Raw genomic sequence first — 25,437 nt, forward strand, 5'->3', positions numbered from 1 at the left:
AATGTTCTGTGACTGTGTATCAGTTTACTGCATCACATCTCCATCTTTCTGGATTAAAGTGAAGACTAAACCTGCCACGATGGCCCTGAAGATGCTGCTGGCAGACGACAAAAACACACCGTGCTTGTCACTCACAGACATAACACCAGGCTCTGACTGCCAAGGCTCCGGGAAGCAGGCCCTGGGCTCGCATTAATGCTGGGCTAATGTCAGTTTTGCTGTGACATGTTGTGGCCGTAATGTGCCAAATATTTTACAGCAAAACCCAATGCACATGGATTTATATCATGTATCTACAAAGTAGCAACTTTTCAGAGATGTTATTTAGAGTAATTTTGGAGCGTTTCTATTGGTCCGTTCATCATGACATTTTCACAGAGCTGCTGTGTTCAAATAATGTGGTAAACTCCACAAAAATGTTTTTTTTGTTTGGCTAGTGATGATATGAGGGTAAGTATGTGTGTTAGAGTGTGTGTGGTAATGTGTGTGTGTTATGGGAGGAATGTGTGGGAGGACGAATGAAACTGTGCTCATGCATTTCAGCTTCAAAAGCAAATGGGAGGGCGATAATGTTACGGTTTTAGAGCCATTCCTAAGGTCCGCAAATGGTTTGACCTTTTTCTCGCCTTCGCTAGTTTTGTAACTATCTCTTTATCACTCTCACCCCCCTCCATCTCTCTCACTCTCTCCTTCTCTTTGTGTTTTTATACCACCTCTCTTTCTCTTGCTCCTAATCCCTCCTTTTCCTTCTCGTTTTGTTTTTTCCTCATGCTCTCCCTTTTCTGTTTGATATCTCTGCTCTTTCTCTCTTGTTCTTTTTTAGCTGTCTTCTTCCTCTTTATCCTTCCACTCCTTCTCTCTCTCTCTCTCATGGCTTTTTTTCTCTTGTTGCCTGTTTACGATCTCTGTGTCTCTTTCTATCTATGTTGTTTATCTATCTGGCTTTTTGTTAGCAATTCTATTTTTATCTCTCTCTCTCTCTCTCTCTCTCACTCTCTCTCTCTTTCTTTCTCTTTCTCTCTGTCTCTCTCTTTCTCTCTCTCTCTTTCTCTCTCTTTCTCTTTCTCTCTGTCTCTCTCTCTCTTTCTCTTTCTCTCTCTCGCTCTCTCTCACTCTCTCTCTCACTCTTTCTTTTCTCTCTCTCTCTCTCTCTCTCTCTGTCTCTCTCTTTCTCTCTCTCTCTATCTCTCTCTCTCTCTGTCTCTCTCTTTCTCTCTCTCTCTCTATCTCTCTCACTCTCTCTTTCTCTCTCTCTGTCTTTCTCTCTCTCTTGTTCCCTCTCTCTCTCTCTCTCTCTCTCTCTCTCTCTCTCTCTCTCTCTCTCTCTGTCTCTCTCTTTCCGCAGTATGCTATACAGGAGAGGTGTGGCAGCCTTGTCACATTTTGTGTCTTCAGTGTTCTTCACTTTTCCGGGTGGCACTGTGTGTGTGTGTGTGTGTGTGTTCTCTGGCAGGAGCATCATTATATAATGGCTGCAGTGCAGGCTGGCCCAGCTGGATTGATGTACTGGTAGGTGGGAGGGGAAGGGGGAGATGGAGGGCAAAGGGAGAGGGAGGGCACAGGGAGGGTTAGGGGGTGGGCCGAGTTGAGTTAAGGGGGAGTCTGGGGCCTTGACGGTTGGTCAGCCTTTTGTGAAGTGCTCAGCGAGAGAGAACGATCCAAAATAATCCCTGCACTGACCATAGCAGCAGTTTAAATTCAACACAGGCTTGTCTCTGTGCCCTGTATGAAGTGTGTGTTTGTTCTTGTGTGGATTGGTGCAAGACAAATATCCCAGAAATATATAATTTGCTGATGCGAGTGTGTGAATGTGTTTTGCCCTGTATTCACTGCTGCAACTCAAGCAAAACTGTGAGTGTAAGGTATTTTTGGTCCTTGTGTTTGTAGAATTGGATTTGTGGAGCTGCAAGAAAAGAATGTGTGAAGGTGTAATTATTAATTTGTATTTGGGGAAGAGGAAAAAATTCTACAGGTTTGATTTCCTCTATGACTTTAAATTTACTGAGACACACGTGTGACTATTTCCTACAACTACGAATTCCATTGTCACAGGTGCCAAGGTGTTTTGCTCCAAATATACCTCCATAGGTGTGTGTGTGTGTGTGTGTGTGAGTGTGTTGTTGCCCAGTCACAGAAATGTCTTTTTTCAATTCCAAAAAACAAAGGCAAACATTCTTGTTACTGAGGTTAAAAGTTCAGTGTGCATTTGGAGACCTCTCTGGTAGAAACGTGTAATTACATGCAACATGTGGAAGCACGTTTTCAACACTTCCTTCACCTGAGGAATCTGACAATTGTGGATGAATCTGATGATGTTTGAATGAATCTGATGATTGTGGATGAATGTGATGAATGTTGTCAGATAGAAAAGGCCTTTGACCTTAACCACATGACTTTGTTTGTGCCTAATTTAAAATAATCAACGTCTTTATAACGTGACAAACACAGGTTTCAGGTTAAAAGAGAACAGGTTCCATTCTTTATTAGAGCAGGTCAAGGCCCAGGCACGTTAGTCTCAGCCACTGAAACTCCACACACAGGTAGACGGAGAGTCTGGTGCTCTCAGTGCACAAACCTGGCCTTGGCTCTCTTTACATCAGGGTATATGCACTTTTGTGTATGGTTTTGTGCTGGCTCTGGTACTGGTCCAACGTGAATCATAAAGACTGCCTCCATCTACGCATCAGGCCAAAATATCAGCCTTGTGATTGGTCCCTAGAGAGTCTGGCAATGTGAGACAAGGGGTACATTAACCTGGAGAGGTCCAGGAAGATATACAAACAGGGAGCTTGCACATTTATTTGCACGTTTTGAGGGTGATAGGATAAGACTGTCACCTCTCCTTTTTTAAACATTCCATATGCCGAGTTAGTTCCCATTACATCCAAAAGCCCCTTATTTTCCATGAACAAATGATGACCTATGGACACCATTAAGTTCTGCTGTGCTGCCATATAAGGATTAAACTGTCAACTATCAAACACCATTAGGTTCAAATGAAAATGTATATGATTTTATTACTAATATTCTATCTACACAACAAGGTCATTATTCCCATACTCCCATCGTTTTTTTGGCTTAGGATCATCTTCTAGCTGCCACCTGGGTTTCTTCCACTTGCCATTAGAGATGTCTTTGGCTTGGGCCTAGAGATGACGTGTTTTAATTGAAACTACTGTCAGTGCTGTGAGTTTTCACATACATTTAAAGGAATTGTATAAACATTGTATGAACACTTCGGACATTTGAGCTCCGTCATCGTGGAGGGATCGGATGAGTGTTGATTAATCAGATAATTGTGGATGAAAGTGAAGGTTGTGGATGGATCTGATGATTGTGGAGGAATCTGATTATTGTAAATAAATCTAATGACTGCAGATGAATCTGATGATTCAGTGTATTGTCGATATTATTTTTTCGACGACGTCTACTTTGTAGCTCACTGAGTCGGAAGGTCTCTTGCTCTCTCTCTGTCTCTCTCTCTCTCTCTCTCTCTCTCTCTGTCTCTCTCTCTCTCACACACTCTCTCTCTCTCTCACACTCTCTCTCTGTCTCTCTATCTCTCTCTCACTCTCTCTCTCTCTGTCTCTCTCTCTCTCTCTCTCTCTCTCTCTCTCACTGTCTTTCTCTCTCTCTCTCTCTCTCACTGTCTTTCTCTCTCTCTCTCTCTCTCTCTCTCTCTCTCTCACTGTCTTTCTCTCTCTCTCTCTCTCTCTCTCTCTCTCACTGTCTTTCTCTCTCTCTCTGTCTCTCTATCGCTCTCTCTCACTGTCTTTCTCTCTCTCTCTGTCTCTCTATCTCTCTCTCTCTCTCTGTCTCTCTGTCTCTCTCTCTCTCTCTCTCTCACTGTCTTTCTCTCTCTCTCTCTCTCTCTCTCTCACTGTCTTTCTCTCTCTCTCTCTCTCTCTCTCACTGTCTTTCTCTCTCTCTGTCTCTCTATCTCTCTCTCTCTCTCTCACTGTCTTTCTCTCTCTCTCTCTCTCTCTCTCTCTCTCTGTCTCTCTCTCTCTCTCTCTCTCTCTCTCTGTCTCTCTCTTTCTCTCTCACTCTCTCTCTCTCTCACACACTCAATGTCTTCTTTTAGAACTGTGTGAATGTATGACGTTAACAAAACTTATGACGTGACCAAATTTCCCCCAACACCTCTGACAATTTCACACACACACACACACACTTTAGCATGTTGTCCTACTGACTCATGCCTATTTCATACCTATTTGTTTAGCCAACACTAATGTTGTATTAGGGCATTAATAAAGAATTCCTTATTTGTTCCACAGCCTTATGCCTGGGGTGCTTTATACCCCTTTAGGTTACAGTGGTAAAGCTGATTGTATGTGTGTATGTGTGTGTGTGTGTGTGTGTGTGTGTGTGTATGTGTGTGTGTGTGTGTGTGAATCAGAGAGTGAGAGAGAGAGAGAGAATAAGAATTAGGAGCTCATTATGGAGAAATCATAGGCTCATCTTCATGAGATATTTTATTCTCCATCAATCAGTTGTCAGCCAAGCGTTCAGACGCTGAATAAATGCAGAGCTGTGGCAGATAAACTTTGCGCGGCTAAATAAAGAAATCTCATGTGGCGCTCCGGCTTAATACATTATTTAAAGTAGCCTATCAAGATCAATTGTGACCTAATTCTCAATTCCCTGTTGTAGCGTGATTGGGAAGCTTTGACATTCACAGCCAGCGCAGCGCGACTGAGGGGCGGCGAACCTCTTCCCCTTCCGTCTTAGAGCAGAAGAATATTAACTGGCTATTGATTACAGATCATTATAGAAGCTTTCATTCATACACACATTATGACAAGCTTAACAGAGAGTTTACAGACCTAATAACGTGTATAAACATGTTTATAACAACCTTGTATCTCTGAAATGGCAGTCAGATGTTTTACAAGTGTTTTTATATGAAACAATGATTAAAAATATATCAATAGAGAAAGAAGAGGTATGTTGTGATTGTATTGTGCTGTACACACAAACACACACACACACCAATCCGCCATAACAGCCATAACAATAACACCCCTGCAGTGTTTCTACACTCACTGTCCATTCTCTCAGCTCCTTTGACCACACAGGAGCAGTCTGTAGTTCTATAATCACAGACTGTAGTCCGTCTGCTCCTGTGTGGTCAGTGGAGCTGAGAGAATGGACATAAATAAGATGGTGGTTTTAATGTTATGGCAGATCGGTGTATATACATTAAATTGATCTCCTCGTTTCTATATTTACACTTCAGTGTCACTGTGTGACCAACCGTGTCCACTGATGAAGGACTAGAGGACGACCAACACGAACAGATGAGCTACAAGGTGGACCCATGAGGGAGGAGTGGCACAGTGTGTAAAACCCCAGCAGCACATTAAACAATCTTTTAAATTAAAAATACTGTGCATATTTTCAGTCAGAAGTGTGGAAGTGTATTTCTGCTGAAGTAGAGGAGCAACTCTCATGAAATGTATTTAATAAACATCACTGAGAGTGTGTTTTCTGCGAGTTTTAATTCAGTGAAGGTTGCACATGCATTTGGCGTCAGAAATTGAATATTTCCTGTGTTTCTGTTTGAACAGTGTGCTGCATGGTGCAGCGGTGGCACTTCATCTCATTAACACCCCGTGTAGCCATTGCTTACAAAATGCCTACATGAGAATACTTTCAAACTTCACACTCCAGGAGAGAGGCTTGTTTCCTTGGCAACCGTTTTTTTTTTTTTTTAATCCTACCCCCCCCCCTTTTTTTTTTTTCTTTATCATTTGCTCAGCTATAGGTTGCTGCTCGTACCTGGGCACTGGATACTTTTCTTTAGAGTTAACCGCATTCGTGTTCCCTGCTTTTCATTGTAGCCTTTGACTCTGGAGTACAGGAGCTGTGAGATGCAGTAGAAAGGGATGCAGATGCACAGAGCGATGAGAAATAGGCTGCACTTCAAGCGTGGAATGGTTTTCAGACCAAAATGCTTCAGGGAGCAGAGAGAACACACTCAGCCTCCTCTTTCCGCAGTTATTTTCGACATCTACAAGCCAAAGACAGAGTGGCGGGGTGTTACAGGGATTTTTTTTTTGCATGATTGAAAATTTTGAAATATGGATGAGGTTACATAATTAATCAGCTCAGCTTTAACAGTGACTCTGGGTCTTAGTAGCACCCCCTCATCCCCCCCCCCACAACCCCCAACACCCCCACAACCCCAACTCCCAAACACTGTGATTCACAGGGCCTAGTTAAACATAGACTTTTCCAGCAGACTTTGTCCCAGTAGGAGCTTTCTTAAGGGCACATTGAAGTGGCCCTGTTCATTCTTCCTAACCTCTGCCTACTCTTATCTGTAGCATGCACTGTTAAACTTACAGTAACCTCTTGTAAATATCACGACCCAAAATGACTTTACATTAACTTGTATTATAGAAATAAAGCAGGTTTTGCCTTCTCCTCTAAAGCTGCCATTTTGGAAATACTTATTTTCTTGTACTTTTTATTGTTAGTGTGTTGTTTGTCCCAGAGTGAGGGCAAACACATGCTTTCTCCAAGATATGTGACCCTAACCCCCTGACTCTTTTTAAACTGCTGCTCATGCAACGCCACTGAAGGGTTTTACACATTGGAGTAGAATGCAAACTGCCCAGATCTGTCACATCAGCTGACAAACACCCGTGTCAGCCAAGCAGAGAGAGAGAGAGAGGGCCACACCATCAGACATATTCACATACTTCATTGTATAGCTCCTCCTACAACAACAACAACAACCCACTGATCCACTGACCCCTCAATGACCTCTGACCTAAACACCATCAGATACACACTCTGTAACACAGCTCCACCCCCATCATCAACCTCCACCTCCTCTCATGTGAGGAATGTGAGATGTTCTCATATAAAAAGTGAGTGCTGAGCCTCTCGATTTATTAAATATAAAGATGTGAGGTAATATGTGAAATATCAGAGTGTATGTATTCTAGATATAAAGATAATGTGAGGTCCTATGCTTTAGGTGTAAAGAAATATGAGAATCCATGGGTTCTAGATTTAAACATGAAAAAGAAGACTCAGTTTTGGAGATTTAATGATTATAAATACATGAAATATATGAGAATATATGTCCTACACTGTAAAAAATGTCTGTGAATTTTACGGTGGAAAACTGTAAAACCATGACAGTAAATGAGTGTAAACTCTAAAAAGGTTGAAAACAGTCTCTGTGACAATGAAATACCGTAAATACTTTATCAGCCAAAATACAACTTTTACATCTCTTTACTGTAAAATATACATTATTTCACTGTTAAACACATAAAAATTATATGGGGATGGTACAAGTGTCCAATGACTAGGAGGAGCTGAGACTCATTAGGGAGCTCCCAGCATGCCTTGCTTCTCCTTATTTTCTGTGATTTTCAGAGTTTCTTCGTTTTTTTCTGTCTTTGAGACTTTTTGATTTTGGGTTGCATTGGGGTCATTATTTTGTGTATTTTATTTTGTGTGTGTGTGTGTGTGTGTTTAGATGTGTGTGTTGGTCAGGAAAGTTCACCATCAGCCTGTGTTCCGTGTGCTGGAGTGTGGCACCCAGATAATGCACATTTCTTTGGTCATTTCAGCAATATCTCCTTTTAAGGGCAGAGTATAGGATGTGCTGTGTCTGGATCTAAATACAGCTATATCTCAGTCTCCATTCTCTCATTTGTCACACAATTTACATGTAAATTATTTGGCAGAACAATGTTTCTTTGTTATTTTTATGTAAATACTATGTCTTTTTACAGCGTATATCTGTACTGTAAACAAAACAGTTCTTAAATGTAGAATTAGTGACTGCCAAAAATGTGACCGTATTTTTTACGGTGAAATTCTGGCAACCACAGCTGCCCGTTTTTTACTGTAAATATTTATTGATATTTTTTTACAGTGTACATATAAAGATATGAATTGTGAGATTCTGCATGTTCTAGATATAAAAATAAGAAATGCAAGATATTGTAGATATAAAGATGTGAAATGTCAGAATCTATATGTTCTAGATATAAATGTGAGGCTCTAGATGTTGAAGATCTGCTGATTGGACGTTAAAAAGATGCAGAGAGAGAGAGAGAGTGAGAGAGAGAGAGAGAGAGAGAGAGAGAGAGAGAGAGAGAGAGAGAGAGAGAGAGAGAGATGTGTGTGGATGATAAAGCCCCCAGTGTGCTGAGCTACGCCTCATTTAGTCGATGCTGAAACGCCAACGCGCAGCGGGGACGCGCAGCAGCAGCGGTGCGCGCTCCCGGCTTTCAGCACCACGGACAGCAGTAGCTCCGGTACCGCAACGCGTCGAGGGTTTTTCCGCAGTTTCCTCCGTCTCAGTCCGCGGTGAGAGCATCTCGGGAACGAGGCAGAATGACAGCGTGTGTGTTCGAGTCCTGAGAGCGCTGCTACAGGCACGTGAAGCCCCGAGGAAGCAGCTCCGCAGTGAGGAAGGCTTCATGCAAATGCACCAGAAACAGCAGCAGCGAGGCAGCACCGCGCATTCCGCCGCAGTGAGCGCGCTCCCGCGGCTCTGAAGTGGTCAGCGTGGGTTTTCTCGCTTTTGTTTTGTCTTTAAAAAAGCCGCTGTCCGGAGCACGGAGCCAGGGCTCAGTGCGCACTCTGGCTCCCCGCACCATGCGTCTCCTCCTGCTGGTGGCGCTCTTCTCCTGCTCCTGCGTGCGCGGCGGCTGCGAGCCCAAGATCGTGAACATCGGTGCCGTGCTGAGCCAAAAGAGGTACGAACAGGTATTCAAGGACGCGGTAGCCCAGGCCAACATCGTGTATGGCAGGGACAAGTTCAAGCTGACTGCCATCTCAGTCACACACAAGGCCAACGCCATCCAGATGGCACTGTCCGTGTGTGAAGACCTCATCTCCAGCCAGGTGAGTGGACTTGAGTTTCTCAAAACATGGGAGCTTTAAAATATAAATGTAACAGAAAATACAAACACAAAAGGGCTTTAAAATACACTGGCCCAATAAATCTCAAACGTATTAGCCCAAAAAGTCTGTTCCAAAGCGTTGGCACATTGTGGGTTGCCCATTGTGATAGGTTTGAAAGAGTTGGACTGGAATGGACCAAAAAGGTCTCTCCAAATTGGCTCAAAACAGAAGGCCCGGTAGCATTGGGTCAAAAAGGTCGGGCCCACAAATGTTAGCCCAAGAGGTCTTGTCTAAAAGGTGATCTCAAAAGAGCAGGCCCAGTGCAGCTGACTCATCACATGTGGCTCCAAATGTCAGCCCCAAAAGGAGTGATCCAAAAGCACCTTCCCTCTGAATTGCCAAAATGGGCTAGAAAGATTTGCCCTAAATTATGGCTCCAAAATTTTCCCAAAAAGAGTGGACCCAATGGAGTTAGCTCAGACATGGACAAATTGTCTGTGATGATGATCCCGAATAAGTAAAGTGCCTCCACACTCTCAATACCCACTTATAGGCTACAACTGTGTGTGTGTGTGTGTGTGTGTGTACCAGGTATAGATCACATTGTGGGGACTAAAACCTGTTTACACGTTCACATTATTGGGATTTCTCCTCCTCCTGGTCCTTACAATGTAAATGGTTCATTTTAATGGTGAAGTCATGTGAAGTAGAGTAAGCACAGGTGTCGGGGTGTAAGTGTTAGGGTCAGGACAGGGCTAGCAGTAGCAGTAGTAGTAGTAAGAGTTCAGGGTACGTGGCTAAGCATATGCCTCCTGAATAGATGCCTATGTAAAGTCCCAACAAAGCATGAAAACCTTTGTCAGTGTGTATGTGTGTGTTGTGGATGGCAGACAGAGAGAGAGAGAGAGATACAAAGAGCTAAAAGATATTTGCTGTGTGTGTGTGTGTGCATATGCATTTATAATGGTAAACAACAGCACACACACTTGGGGTCTAATGCAGTGGGGTATGAAGCCCACTAGACATTAAGACTCAGTGTGCTGTACTGAGGACATCAGGTGTTGAGCCAGTTTGCAGTTTTCACACCTAGACGCTGTGTTGATGGTGGCTGGGAAGGCTCATGTTTATTCATGATTGTGTGCTGTATACAGTCAGAATTTTAACCCTGGCTTTACACAAAGCCCCTGCAGTATAGCTCTAAAAATGTTTGAAGTGGTATTTTTTTTTATAGCGTGCAGTAAGCCAGAGGGCTTTGAAGCTGGCAGGGGTGATGACCAGGTCAGCAGAGCAGCTGCAAAAAAAGAACCAAAGCACAAAAGGAATAGAGTTATTCGTGTACAATTTCTGCATCACAAACACTACTCCAGTTCCTTCCGAAGTGATGGATACTGTTCCATCATCACGCCAGAAAACACACTTTAGACTTTCTCAGTGCTGCAGTGACACTAACATGGTGGTGGTGTGTTAGTGTGTGTTGAGCTGGTGTAGAGTGGATCAGACACAGCAGTGCTGCTGGAGTTTTTAAACCCCTCAGTGTCACTGCTGAGCTGAGAATGGTCCATTCACCCCACAGCGTCTACGGGACGACCAACACAAACTGTGCATTTTACATCTGTCTTTACAGTTTAAAAACTCTAGCCGACACTGCTGTGTCTGATCCACTCGTACAACACACTAACACACTACCACTACGGCCATGTCACTGCAGCGCTGAGAATGATACACCTCCCGAATCGTACATGCTCTGGTGGTCATCTGGGAGTCCTAATGATTGAATATTAAGGTGAAATGGGCTTACGAAGTATGCAGAGCAACTGATGGACTAAAGTCTGTAATTGTAGAACTACGAAGTGCTCCTGTGTGGTTGGAGGAGCTGATAAAATGGATAATGAGTATAGAAACAAGGAGGCAGTTCTAATGTTGTGGCTGTATAAGAAGTATGGGTTGTTGTTGTTGTTGTAGGTGGAGCTGTAGTTATATATGAGGTATGAGGATGTGGATTGGTCCCAGCAGTGATGATTTATTGCCTCTGAAGCTACCAGGGGTGATGACCTAGGTCAGAGGAGCAGCTGCAAAACTAATGCCTGAAAGTAATGAAGCATGAAGGGAACTGATATGTTCATTTATTCCCCCCCCACTCCCCCCACCCCCGAACATGCCATAAGGTGCCGTACGAGCCTGATTTTCCGAAATGAGGCCAGGCCCAGCCGCGTGTGCAGCCGGCATCTGCAGAGCACTGCTGAACGTGCAGGAGAGGCGCATGAGGGAGACTGAGCATGTCATAGCTGGTTAAACTGTAGACAAGCACGGAGACAAACACAGCCCACATATCACAGCAGGCTCTCCAACATGCTGGAGCCCAGGCGATGAAAATGAGATCAAATTAATGGAGCCACACACTGGTTTTTGCTAGGCAACTGCACATCAGATTCACTAAATGTTCAGCAGTTTGTAGAGCGCGGCCAACGTTTTCTTCTCAATGTAAAGGTATTAATAGGAGGGTTGTCTTCTCTTTGCCACAGTTACAGCATCGGTTCGACTGGAAAGGATTTACATGAGATGATGGAGAATTGTTGTGAGGGTTTCACTGTAATCAACCTGAAGTAGATTCTCTACAGGAAAATGAACATTTTAAGCTGTATGTGTGCAACTAAAAACATGTGTCAGCAATTGGTGATAAGAGATAAAGTAAGATTGGATTTGGACCGTTTTTATTGTCATTTAAACCATTGTGACTGTCTGTGAGGAGTGTGGTGTGTTCTCTCTGTGTCTGCGTGGGTTTCCTCCGGGTGACTGTCTGTGAGGAGTGTGGTGTGTTCTCTCTGTGTCTGCGTGGGTTTCCTCCGGGTGACTGTCTGTGAGGAGTGTGGTGTGTTCTCCCTGCGTCTGCGTGGGTTTCCTCCGGGTGACTGTCTGTGAGGAGTGTGGTGTGTTCTCTCTGCGTCTGCGTGGGTTTCCTCCGGGTGACTGTCTGTGAGGAGTGTGGTGTGTTCTCTCTGTGTCTGCGTGGGTTTCCTCCGGGTGACTATCTGTGAGGAGTGTGGTGTGTTCTCCCTGTGTCTGTGTGGGTTTCCTCCGGGTGACTGTCTGTGAGGAGTGTGGTGTGTTCTCTCTGTGTCTGCGTGGGTTTCCTCCGGGTGACTGTCTGTGAGGAGTGTGTTGTGTTCTCCCTGTGTCTGCGTGGGTTTCCTCCAGGTGACTGTCTGTGAGGAGTGTGGGGTGTTCTCCCTGTATCCACGTGGGTTTCGTCCGGGTGACTGTCTGTGAGGAGTGTGGTGTGTTCTCTCTGTGTCTGCGTGGGTTTCCTCCGGGTGACTGTCTGTGAGGAGTGTGGTGTGTTCTCCCTGTGTCTGCGTGGGTTTCCTCCGGGTGACTGTCTGTGACGAGTGTGGTGTGTTCTCCCTGTGTCTGTGTGGGCTTCCTCCGGGTGACAGTCTGTGAGGAGTGTGGTGTGTTCTCCCTGTGTCCACGTGGGTTTCCTCCAGGTGACTGTCTGTAACTGGCGACCCCCTCCAGGGTGTGTTCCTGCCATGCCGCGACCCTGAACTGCATAAGCGCTTACAGACAATGAATGAATTAATTCCTAATGGCCCATTCATAACGGTGCACTTAAAAACAGATCAGATATGAAAATAAAGATGAATGTAATGACCTTTTCTTTATTCAATATGGAATTGTTTTTTTAATTTGATAGTTTCACACTCAAGTAGTGGAGCAGGTCATGGAATAATTTTATGTAAACATACATATTACAATGTAAATATATATAAATAAACATTAGCTAACCATTCAACAGAAAGGTAAAATAAAAACCCAGAGAAAAGCAGAAGATGTAACACACTCCACAGAAGCAACAGCAATATGACAAGACATAGATAGACAACGGCTGCATGAGATCGACAAGACAGAGAGAATGGGTGGGTCTTTAATGGAGGTTTGAAAGCTGAGTGGGAGGAGCAGCTCTGCTGTAGCTTATTCCAGAGTTTGGGTGACATCCTGAAAGAGCTGCCTCCCATGGATCGGTGGAAACTTTGCAGCCAAAAGTACACCAAGACTAGAAGATCTGGGAGTGTAAGGACAGGATGGATTTGACAAAAATGGGTTCACCCCTCAAAGCCCATCCTGTATTATTTATATTCCATCATGTATTTGAGGATAGAAGACTGTACCAGGAAAAATCTTTGATGTAGCTCTGTGATAGCAGGATGATTTAAAGCTCCATAAAGTCATTACACTTAGACTGAAGATCACAAGGAACCACAACCTGGTGTTTTAACTAAAAAGGTAAAGGTCAGACTGGATTCCACGTTGGTTTGAGGCATCACTGTGGGTGGGTTAAATACATGTCTCGGTGATGTAACTCAACGCGGTGTTAGAGCCTGGATCAGTGAAGAGGATGGAGGAAGGGAAGACGTCCTGAGTTCGGCTGAAAGACTCTGGGGGCTAATCGAGTCAGAAGCGGCCTTGCATCATTAAAAGCCTGCTCATGCCAAATTAAATTAAAAGCACTTAAAGTGCTCTTAGGATGGTTTATGTCACATAAAATGTGCTGAGGTCATGCGTTCCTTTCGGTGCTGAGTTCAGAGCTGATGAAACCGAGCTCCATGTAAAATGAATAAACACAGAGTAATTCGTCTTGTACCGAAAGCCGATCCATTCTCTCTCTCTCTCTCTTTCTGTCTCTCTCTCTCTCTGTCTGTCTGTCTCTTTCTCTTTCTGTCTCTCTCTCTCTCTCTTTCTGTCTCTCTCTCTCTCTCTTTCTGTCTCTCTCTCTGTCTGTCTCTCTCTCTCTGTCTGTGTCTCTCTCTCTCTTTCTGTCTCTCTCTCTCTCTGTCTCTGTCTTTCTGTCTCTCTCTTTCTCTTTCTGTCTCTCTCTCTGTCTCTTTCTCTCTCTCTCTGCTGTCTCTCTCTTTCTCTTTCTGTCTCTCTCTCTGTCTCTTTCTCTCTCTCTCTCTGCTGTCTCTCTCTCTTTCTTTTTCTGTCTCTCTCTCTCTGTCTGTCTCTTTCTCTCTCTTTCTGTTTCTCTCTCTCTGTTTTTCTGTCTCTCTCTTTCTGTCTCTCTCTGTCTCTTTCTCTCTCTCTCTGCTGTCTCTCTCTCTTTCTCTTTCTGTCTCTCTCTCTGTCTCTTTCTCTCTCTCTCTTCTGTCTCTCTCTCTTTCTCTTTCTGTCTCTCTCTCAAACCTCCCTCCCTTTCTGTCTCTTTTTCTTTCTGTCTCTCTTTCTTTCTCTTTGTCTCTCTCTCTCTCGCTTTCTCTCTCTCTTTCTGTCTCTCTCTCTCTTTCTCTCTCTCTCTCTCTCTCTCTCTCTCAAACCTCCCTCCCTCCCTCTCTGTCTTTCTCTCTATTTATCTCTCTTTCTCTTTCTGTCTCTCTCTCTGTCTCTTTCTCTCTCTTTGTCTCTTTCTGTCTCTCTATCTATCTATCTATCTATCTATCTATCTATCTATCTATCTATCTATCTATCTATCTGTGTATCTCTGCCTTTGTTTCTGTTCATATACACACCTATTTTTAAAAATGTCAGCATATTTAACGGGTTGGAATATTTTATTATCATGTAATATAATACGTTTTGATTTACCAATGAATTTTTATTTATTGGACTGTAAAGAATAATAACTGCATGTGCATAATTGTTCGATTTACATGTTTTTAAGAGACAGTTTTCCCCTTTAGAACCACACTAGCTGAGTTATAGGAGGAAAGAACAGAACATTTCTGTAAAGGGTTAAAACATCTTAAGAACCTATTTATATCTTTTTTTTTTTTACATCTCTTGTCAGCTCCTCTGTAAGATGTATGCTTGATTTACCATCTCTCCCCGTCTCATTCATATCTCCATGGCTTTTTACTGTACAGCCCCTGTGCCCTGATAGGTGGCCTGTAGCTGATCGGAGCTTGGGCTCTATGAGAGTGAAGGATGCTCGGTGGCAGATGGTATAAAAGAGATGCCTGAGAGCACTTTGGATGAAAATCCTCGTTCAAGGCCCAAGCTTGCAGCCTGTCAGCATACAAAGCCATCCTAACTGCGCCCAGTGCCAAAGCTGTGTTTTGTCATGCAGTATCTCTCCGCCTTTTGCAGCATATTTTCACTAAATATGGCCGCTTTGTAGGCAGACGCAATCCCTTCGGGATTAATGTGGAGCAGGCAATACGTCTGTCGTGTAAAAAACGAATAGTCGGATAAGGACCCCATGCCACTGGTGAGGAATTATTTCACAGCATTATTATGATAAACAGGCCTTGAGACAAGGTTGTAACTCTTTTGTGCTGTGCCTTTCAAATGTTTATGTAAGTCACTCAAAATTGTCTGCTACAAATGAACACCACGCAGACATCTACTGCTAATGATCCACAGTAATATTCAAACCCCCAGTAAGTGTAGGTGGGGTTGGTCGTAACAATAATTTAAAACATTCATTCATTCATTATCTATAAGCGCTTATCCAGTTCAGGGTCACGGTGGGTCCGGGGCCTACCTAGAATCATTGGGCGCAAGGCGGGAATACACCCTGGAGGGTGCGCCAGTCCTTCACAGGGCAACACACACACTCACACATTCACTCACACACTCAGACCTACAGAGTCGCCAATCCACCTACCAACGTGTGTTTTTGGACTGTGGGAGGAAACCGGAGCACCTGGAGGAAACCCATACAGACACAGGGAGAACACATCACACACCTTACAAACAGTCACCCGGAGGAAACCCACGCAGACACAGGGAGAACACACCACACTCCTCACAGACAGTCACCCAGAGGAAACCCATGCAGACACAGAGAGAACACACCACACCCCTCACAGACAGTCACCCGGAGCGGGAATCGAACCCACAACCTCCAGGCCCCTGGAGCTGTGTGACTGCGACATTATCTGCTGCGCCACCGTGCCGCCCACCCCCAAAATAATAATTATTTTTTTTTATTATTATTAAAAATTATAAAAATAAAACCACTAATTTCAAAGCCGCTACAACAGTGAGACCAGAGAAAACCTATAATCTGCACGACTGAAAAAAATACTGGTGTAACCCTAATGGTTACAGAGGAGGGCTTAGGACTGGACGGTCACTGGTTTGATTCCCACAGCTGGAGCAGAAAATTGGGGTTTGGGGAGTGAAGAAGCAGTGCAGTCCTCCTCCCTCAATCCACAGCTGATACGCCGTTGAGCAAGGAGCCTAACCTTGTGTGTGTGTGTTCACAGCCACCGATGAGTTAAATACATTACGGTGCATGTTTTACAAAGACAAATATTTGCACAATGTATAACCGTTCTGTGTTTGTATAATCTCCTAACATATGCATGAAAGGGAATGGGCTCAGTGTACAGTGACCATGCTTAATGTCAAATGTGGTCTGAAGGGGGTAAAACACTTGTAGTGACATCATCCTCATTGATGGATCTAAGGATGATGCAATTCTCTCTCTGGTCTATTTTTTAAAATTAAATTTGAAATAAACAGCTGCGTTTAACATCGTACAACCACTCCAGCAGCTGGTGTAGTGCACTGGTAACACATCTACTGCCCACATGGCAGACTGCCACTAGTCTTTACAAATAAGAAAATTTGGGAAAGACTCCAAACAATGCATTTATCTTCTCCTGTAGTGTGATTAAAAAATGTCCGGGTACGAGTTGCTGAATGCCATAAATGTAAATCAAGAATGGGTTGATAGAAAAAACCCAAAATAACTTGGAATAGTGTTTTTTTTTTCTTGTACATTTTCTAAAAACTATGACCAATTTTTGTTTTTCTGTATAGTTTCCTTTATGGAGATATGAGCAACAACATGGCCTATTAAACTAAGCCTGAGCCATCAGAACATTTTGTACCAGCAACCATTAAGCAACCATTGTTGCTTAAGATATTCAAATCTAGGTCAGGTTTTTTGTGTATCACTCCTGTTCTCCTAAGTCTAGACAAGACAGTGTTGTATCTGTATACAGTCTGTACAGCAGTTAAATGATAACAGATTGAGACACAAACATGTTTGCCAATGCTGCTTCTTCATCATTAATTTCAAAGGATCATTCTATTCTGAATGTGTATTTTGTATGTGTGTGTGTGTGTGTGTTTCCAGGTGTATGCAATTTTGGTGAGCCACCCCCCTCAGTCCAGTGATCACCTCACTCCCACTCCAGTCTCCTACACCGCTGGCTTTTACCGCATCCCTGTGGTCGGCCTCACGACTAGGATGTCCATTTACTCCGATAAGGTTAGTTTTAATGCATTGGTGTCAGATGGAAATGTGGGAATTTGAAAAGTTCTGTGGGACAGTAGGTGTTCTCCACTTAGTAACAGCTGCAGGTTATTTGACACACTTTTTATTTAAATATTTCCACTTCATTGTTTTTTCAGTCTCTGCGAAAGAATAAATTCAATTGAAATGACAAAAAACACTCTTATTAAAGCAGAAAAAAACAGTTTATTTTTTAAATGATCACATATTGAAAACTTACATGACTAAATACAACAAAAAGTACTTTACGTTTGAAGTTATATTTTAAGAACTGGTTAATTTTTACTTCAAGTAAAACCTTGACAATAATTTTTTTTATTGTATTTACGTTATATTTGTATAATTACTCCTTAAGAGTAAATTCAAGATTAGTAGTAATAATAATAATAATAAGACACTTTTTTATAAAGTGCAGAGGATGTTTCCTCTCACAGGTCCGATGTGTTTACGAACCCCCAGTGTAAACAGTTAAAGAAACAAATCGTTCCGGTTTGATATATGCTAGGTTTTCTCTCTCTCTGCTCACAACAGAGGAGGTGTTTAGACAGCTGAGAGACCTCAAATGTTCAAAATCATGAAAAGAATTGAATATATTGCTCTATTCCTGCTCCATATGTGGGTAATTTTTATTGTTTCAAATTACTTAAGGTGGAACTGACGCCCTATTTGGGAGACTGCATGAAAAGTAAACCCAGACCGAAATCAGCGCTACAAAACTATACAGCTCCAGTCACAAATGAGATTCTGTGGTAATTCAAACAGTGAATAACAACTTACAGCCAAGTTAAACCTCAGCCACGTACAAACATTTGTTTTTTTGTCCTCGAACATACAGCTCCACCTTAAAATACGCGGAGCTTCTGAAGAGTGGAGTAATTGGAGGTAGAGACGGGACTAATCATATATTCATAGATTCACAGTTTAGATTAATATTAATTTTCCCTTAGAGATAAATTCTTATATATTTTTGATAAACAGGAAAGAGGTTTTAGGAGTTTAATCAATGACCAGAGGGTAGGGTGACCAGATCTGAGATGGTAAAAAAAGAGGACACGCCTCTCTGCCGTTGTATGCTTAGCTGAACCTATGTGTGCTTTTAGGTCCTTTACACCTTTATTTGCTACACAAAACATGGGAATTTCTTTTTTAATTCATCCGAGAACTTACATTTACGTTTCGGCATAGCTGCTCGAGCTGAGGGTAAGTACATGAGCTTTGACGTAAACAAGGACTACTGACGTGCAGACTGACCAATTAAATGTTTACAGAGAAGGTTATCGACCAATAACGGTAGCTCTACAGTCAGACCGTCCAATCAGAAGATTTTAGGCTACTTCACCACGCCCCCTTCTCACTCAAGCGAACCAATCGGAGTAGGGGAGGGCGGGACTAGTTTGTGAACGAAACTTCTCGAACTTCTATGTAAGCTCTAGAAAAACAAAATCCCGGACGTTTGTGAAATTCCGCCCGGACATTTTTTAAGTCTAAAAAAGAGGACGTCTTGTCACCCTGTATAACAGTGTTATAGCCTACGCGGTAGCCTTAATAATTCGGGGACGTGTTAACTTTGACAAGACAAATGTGTTATATGTTTTGCAAGCAGAAGCAAACTTAGTGCCCAGACATTTTTCAACAATGCCTTTGTTAACCAAATACGTTTATACTGTACAATCTAATAAATCATACTCATGGTACAAAATGATCTGTCAGTTCAGCCTAAAAACATTTGATACACTGAAACATTTGTGTGTAATATATATATATATTCATTTATTATTTTGTCTTGTTCCAGCCTTTATTTTGTAGCTGGTGTCTATAAATAAAAAAAAAAGGAAATAAAGAATAGTTCACTTTCTTAATTGACAGACCAACTGCTTTTATACATTTCCTTATATAACATCATATTCCATCATAATAAAAACAAGTAACTTGACTGAAAAAAACCCTCAAAATGTCATTCTTTTCCTTCAGAGTATTCACCTGTCCTTCCTGCGCACTGTGCCTCCATACTCTCATCAGGCACATGTTTGGTTTGATATGATGCGCGAGTTTCGCTGGAACCACATTATTCTGATCGTCAGTGATGATCACGAGGGCCGAGCGGCCCAGAAAAGACTGGAGACACTGCTGGAGGAGAGAGAGACCAAGGTGAGCTGTTCTGGGATGTCCCGTGGCCCCTGAGTTTGGGAATGTGTGTGTGAGTGTGTGTGGTAACGTGTGTTTAACTATCTCAGAAGTGTTCTATGTACGTAACTGTTTTGCTTTTCTGTTTGCGTTGAACACATCTCTCATGCCATGTTGTAAATGTTGGCTAACATTCTGAAGCCAAAGGCATCAACAGCGTCTAATGTGGTCTAATCTAATTAGAGTTCTGTACATTTTTTATTCATCTCACGTTGCTTTTTGCCATAGTCAAAATCTCCTGAGTTTATCCACAACAGGAGCAAAAAAAAAAACGAGAATCTTAACCTGGGGCTTTGCAAAGCATCAGTGGCTCACAAACCTAGAAAAGCCTTAGCAGGCGAACAGATGGAAATTCATCAGTTAGAATAAGTCAGCAATTTCAGTGCAGCATGCAGCGGTGGAGGTACGCAGTGGGTTCTGTTTTTTTGATTTATTACTGTAATTAAGCACAAACTATGAATGCTTATGAAGTCTTTGAAGGCTCTAGACTTTATTTCCTTTGGGAAGAGCTAAATCGAGCTCCCAAATCCACATCACTCCACGTAGTAGTAATTACTGTTGCCCTCTTTGCTGATAGAGGACATTATTAACAGAGAGTCTATTTTGGTTTAGTTCCAATTAAGCTTTAACTCTGCTGAGAACTGAGTTTGTTTTTTAAGTTTTGTTTGGTATCGTTGATTTGTCACTATGCGCCAACTGCTGTAGATTGAGCTGAAATTTCTGTAAAAGCACCCCATAAAACGGCACTCATAAAACTGCCTTGGGAGTTGAGTAGGGCTCTTTTAATGGGAGAATGATTCATCTTGTTATTCTCCAAAGATGCGCTATATGACACGATTTAATATGCGTCCTGCTGCTTTCATATATAATGGAGCTTTGTACATTGGCGTCAACATGCCAGCTAGAGCCACACCACTGCGTTTCATACTTCCAGTAATTTTCACACATGATGCTGTGTGTTCAGTAGAAACCATTAAAGCTAGTGACTTGGATTTGAACCCTTTGTCTTGATATGCCAGGCACACCCCTGAAAGAGAATAAGAGCACAGTATGGGCCTCCAAAACCTCCAGTGTTCCAGTGTTGATTTATTATCATTTATAAAATGTAGAAATGTGGAATACACCTCCTCAGAGAGAAAAAAATGGGTTACAAATTCAGTAAAAGTAATCAAATGTAGATATTGTAGAGCATAAACATTCTAGTCGTCTGGACAGTACCTACCAATGTTGGTAAATGCTAACATCAGTCAGATGCTAGTCATTTTTTGAGCACATATCTACCCATATTGATTAGATTCCAATCTTATTTTGGGGCGCTGTGATCATTGAGCAATGTGTGTTGATGGAATGTAGATATTTTTCTCTGCTCTTCTTCTGGCTTCTGTCCGGCTGCTTAGCTGTGACTCATCCCTCTCTGATTTTCTCAGATGTGCATCAGTCGACTTGGGCTGAGTAGCTCATACCTGGGGCTCATTTTGATGATCCATTAACTGTTTGTATTACAGTCATGGTTTTAACACTGACAGACAAGACCCTATGCAGTTTCTTTCTTCTAGACTTTCTGGTTGTCTGTTTTTTTTCCCATCAGCTGTTTGTCTCAACTGCAGCTGTACAGCCTTGAATTACTACAGGTCAGTTAGCATCTCGTTCCTGCCCTTCTGCAGTTATGCTGGGGTGCAATTACACGACATAAAAGGAGGAGAGTATTTTTACACATCACAAGCTTTTTTAAATATTCAGTTTTTAAAGTAAAAATCAAGAGAAAACAGTGTTTTCGTTCTCTGCTGATTCCGTGTTTATTGAGGCGTATGATTCTGTGCTTATTATTTGTGCTTTCACGCTTGAGAACATGTGTTAAGGCAAAATCTCTGTTCTGCCACGTAATTATCTGAGAGGTCTGGCACATCAAAATACGCTTTTCAACTCCCTTAGCACATGCAAGTCTCATTTTCATATTGCTTTCGCTATCAGAATGTGAACGTGTCATCTGCAATGAGCTATTTTCAGCTGACGCACACCGTAGCAGTGTTAGGCACAGTGTGGAAAGAAGAACATGTACCCTTCGTGACGCTGTGTGAAGACAACATTAGGTGCTGGATTTTGCAAGGCCTTGTCAGACAATGGGAAGATCTAACGCTACGTCAGGCGTAATCAGAAGCGCCGCCCGAATCAGAATCATGTCTAGGTTTAGATTGTGCTCAGTCATAGTGCAGTCATAGTGCAGCACTGAGTGTTTCTTCGCTAGAGGAGTTTATTTATACTGCTGCGAAATGGCTCAGTCCGAGCACGGCGTTTCCCCTGAGGCTGCTGCCCTCAAAAAATCAGAAGATGAGAAGAATGCAAGATGCTGCAGCAGAAAAAGGCCTCTGACCTGACTCCTAATGCACTTACAGCGGTGGATAATACACATACTATGGCTTTTAATCCTTACTGGTCTCTTAACTAGCCACCATAACGACAAAATCCAAAGGGCATTGGGGCTGTCAAGAAAGACCTAACATTATTTATTATGTCTTATTCAGCGATCACGATGGTTTTTGCCAAACTTTTATTTACTTTTAGGTTTAACCTGAAAATCAAAGGGGTGGAAATGCCCAAATGAACCACTGACAATCAGGATTTTATAAAAAAGTCGAGTAGAATCAACCAGCAGTGCATTCTCATTGTTCTGGACTTCAGGAGTGCAACTGAAATCCATGTTAATTTATGACACATCTTGCAAGTTACTCATATTCAATGTAAAATGTCCAAAAGGATTGTGCTAAAGCTACTTTATGAATTGTGATCATTTTGAGCCAAACTTACAATAAAAAACTACTTACAATAGTGAAATAATGGTCATTTTTTAACTGTTTGTTTTATTTGCTTTGCCCTGCACAGCCCATTACCTTAAAGCAGCTGTAGAGATGTATGGCATTTCATTTGCTTGATATTAGAAGTCAGCTTAAGTTTATGTTGTAAGTCCGTAAACAAAAGTCTTTGATGCCTTTTGAAAGCCCCAGTGTTAGGATGTCCAATTTGGAAATAGGAAAAATGGAGATTTGTTGGATGCTTTATTGCCCATCATTTTCAACTGTTTATAATATTCTTCTGTGTCTGCATATTTTCTCTGTGCACATTACTCATCAGAATAAAAAAAGGAACTATGAAAACCTCGACCAACTGTCCTATGACAACAAGCGAGGACCCAAGGTATACTTGCATGGTCAATGCACGCCGCCCACCAACTTTCTAAACGTAGCAACTAGAATCCAGCCCAGCCAGTCACCGGCCGACCCAGAAATCCCCTTATCTTGGTAGCACGTGTTTCTTTTTACATTGAGACTTTCTTTTTTTTGTGCCCTTTGATTTAAATGACGAATGGATTTTGTTTTGAAAAGTTATGATTTCGATTTTAAAAAAGAGAGAGAAAAATCAACACGCTCCGCTTCTATCATTACCATTCTTCCTTTTAAAGAAAGGAGTGCATGATTCAGAATAAAAAAGAACTAAGACTCGTTTGCAAGTCCATTTCTTTGTGGAGATCTGGTAGTGTGGGACATTTCGCTTTCCCAAATACTACTTCCTCCCTGTGCGCAGCATTACCTATTTTTTGTTTTTATTTTTTTACTATTTTTCTTTGGGGAAACCGCGTCCCCTCACCTCTCACCCCCTTTTCTCCCGGTTTCAGTTTCCGGTTGCATCGGCCTCGCTCTCTCTCTCTCTCTCTCTCTCTCTCTCTCCCCAAACCTCTAACATGCACGTCCTTCTCTGGAGCCTTGATAACCCTCAGTTTGCATGTGACAATACAAACGTTTTTCCCCCCTAGCTTTTTTATTTTTAGTTTATCCGATTCTCCTGGAGCTCTGTCATTTTTTTCCTCCTTTTTCAATCCCACCAAAGAAAAGACAATCAACCAAAGCGCTGAAACTAGGTGAAAAAAGGCAGCATGGTTCTGGGGTGGGGGGGGGTTAGTGCCACCCTTGACTGACTGTGTGCCCCAATCCCAGGCAGAGAAAGTCCTTCAATTCAACCAAGAGACTAACTTAACCGCCCTGCTGATGGAGGCCAAAGAGCTGGAGGCTCGGGTGATCATTCTCTCCGCCAGGTAGGACGATGTTTACTGTAGTCAGATACTTCTGTGAATGTTTCTAATACACGGGCATGATATCCTTTCCGATTTGTGAGAGGGTCTGATATTAAATGCTGAGGACAACAAGCGCCTTCTTGTTATAGCACTTCTTATATCCCTAAGAAAGGTAAATAATGTCTGTTAGCAGCTACACAAACCAATATTCAGAAAAAACAATATAGGGTTCAGGGAACACTAGCCCCTTGACCTCCTTTGGGTAAGATACCTGCCACTGATTAAAAACTCTATTCCATTGACTTCTTTCCTCTAAATAAAACACTTTAGACGTTTATGTAAATTAACTCATTCATTTTTATAAAAGAATACACATTTTTTGAGGTTAATTTTGATAAATATTTTACTCTGAAGCAACAGTGTTATTCATTCATTCATTATCTGTAACCCTTATCCAATACAGGGTCACGGTGGGTCCAGAGTCTACCTGGAATCATTGGGCGCAAGGCAGGAATACACTCTGGAGGGGGCGCCAGTCCTTCACAGGGCAACACACACTCACACACACACATTCACTCACACCTACGGACACTTTTAAGTCGCCAATCCACCTCCCAACATGTGTTTTTGGACTGTGGAAGGAAACCGGAGCCCACGCAGACACAGGGAGAACACACCACACTCCTCACAGACAGTCACCAGGAGGAAACCCATGCAGACACAGAGAGAACACACCATGCTCCTCACAGACAGTCACCTGGAGGAAACCCACGCAGACACAGAGAGAACACACCACACTCCTCACAGACAGTCACTGGGAGGAGGACTTAAACCCACAACCTCCAGGCCTCTGGAGCTGTGTGACTGCGACACCTACCTGCTGCGCCACCGTGCTGCCCAGCAACAGTGTTATGCAACATTTAATTTTAACACATAACACTTTGGTCAATAACACAGTGTTTGGAATATTCATAGACAATAATTAGCAGAGACCATATCACTTTGCAATAGTGCAATGTTCAAAAAGTGCTTGAAGAGAAATGTCTGCTGTTTCAATTTCTATCCCCTAGCTGTGTGTGGCTGTGTGCATCGTCATGCAGTGTGAGCCAAACTCATGCACACACAGGGTTTAACTTGACAGTAAATGGACTGGGGCCTGGAGGTTGTGGGTTCGATTCCAGCTCCGGGTGACTGTCTGTGAGGAGTGTGGTGTGTTCTCCCCGTGTCCGCGTGGGTTTCCTCCGGGTGCTCCAGTTTCCTCCCACAGTCCAAAAACACACGTTGCAGGTGGATTGGTGACTCGAAAGTGTCCGAGTGTGTGAGTGAATGTGTGTGTGTCTGTGTTGCCCTGTGAGGGACTGGCGTCCCCTCCAGGGTGTATTCCCGCCTTGCACCCGATGATTCCAGGTGGGCTCTGGACCCCCCGCGACCCTGAATTGGATAAGCGGTTACAGATAATGGATGGATGGATGGATTTTCTTTCTAAATCAAAGAGCTAGGTGCCCCCCAAGCGTTTCACAGGTAGTGTAAGATGTGTTTTGCCCTCATTCTGACAGGGCTCCAGCTCACAGAAGAGTCTTCACACCATATTTTACGTGCTGCGATTCTTAAGGTCCTAAAATGCCTGGATCAACCGCTGTGTGGTGCAAACTTTAAATAGTGAATAATACATTTTCTTTTTAACACTACATTGCTAACTGGGCCTTAGTGGCAGCAGTAAAAGGCAGTTAGTACAGCAAAAGAATGATGAGGGTTAAAAAAAAAAAGGTAATATTTTAAAAACCTGTGAAAAGGGGAAAATAAATGGAGCGGATTTATAAGAAGTCTTGGGGCTGTTTTGGAGGCACTGTGACTAATGTGTTTTTGCCTGCAGCGAAGAGGATGCTGCTGCCGTGTACAAGACAGCACGCTTCCTCAACATGACTGGCTCAGGCTACGTGTGGCTGGTCGGAGAACGGGAGATGTCCGGTAAAGCTCTGAGTGAAGCTCCAGACGGTACGTACAGGTCCCTAAGCAACAGCCACAGGAAGAGACACTGGAAAAAGCCTCAACACAGGCTTTTTTC

The 25,437-nt window shown here is 42.8% G+C and overlaps 2 protein-coding genes across 8 annotated transcripts in view; both read left to right on the top strand.

The window, feature by feature from the left end:
* zgc:92275 (cholesterol 7-desaturase nvd) overlaps positions 1-5,890 on the top strand; it is a 39,062-nt gene extending 33,172 nt beyond the window's left edge. The window contains exons 9-10 of one of the 2 annotated variants that reach the window (XR_010795551.1): positions 5,243-5,342; positions 5,847-5,890. The gene's annotated coding sequence lies outside the window, so the exon portion shown is untranslated. Of the gene's footprint in view, positions 1-5,242; positions 5,367-5,846 lie in introns of those variants that run through there. The other variant, XR_010795550.1, reaches the window with a different exon arrangement.
* Positions 5,891-8,193: 2,303 nt separating this feature from the next.
* The window catches only part of grin1a (glutamate receptor, ionotropic, N-methyl D-aspartate 1a), a 39,475-nt gene continuing 22,231 nt past the window's right edge, over positions 8,194-25,437 (top strand). For 3 of the 6 annotated variants that reach the window (XM_066645335.1, XM_066645336.1, XM_066645339.1), the window contains exons 1-6: positions 8,194-8,880; positions 16,964-17,098; positions 19,094-19,270; positions 22,436-22,498; positions 23,296-23,393; positions 25,246-25,367. In XM_066645335.1, the coding sequence (XP_066501432.1) occupies positions 8,632-8,880; positions 16,964-17,098; positions 19,094-19,270; positions 22,436-22,498; positions 23,296-23,393; positions 25,246-25,367 (844 nt within the window). In that variant the 5' untranslated portion in view covers positions 8,194-8,631. The remainder of the gene's footprint in view (positions 8,881-16,963; positions 17,099-19,093; positions 19,271-22,435; positions 22,499-23,295; positions 23,394-25,245; positions 25,368-25,437) is intronic. The other 3 variants (XM_066645337.1, XM_066645338.1, XM_066645340.1) reach the window with 1 other exon arrangement.

Source organism: Hoplias malabaricus, chromosome 15 (assembly GCF_029633855.1).
Source record: "Hoplias malabaricus isolate fHopMal1 chromosome 15, fHopMal1.hap1, whole genome shotgun sequence".
NCBI classification, from domain to species: Eukaryota; Metazoa; Chordata; class Actinopteri; order Characiformes; family Erythrinidae; genus Hoplias; species Hoplias malabaricus.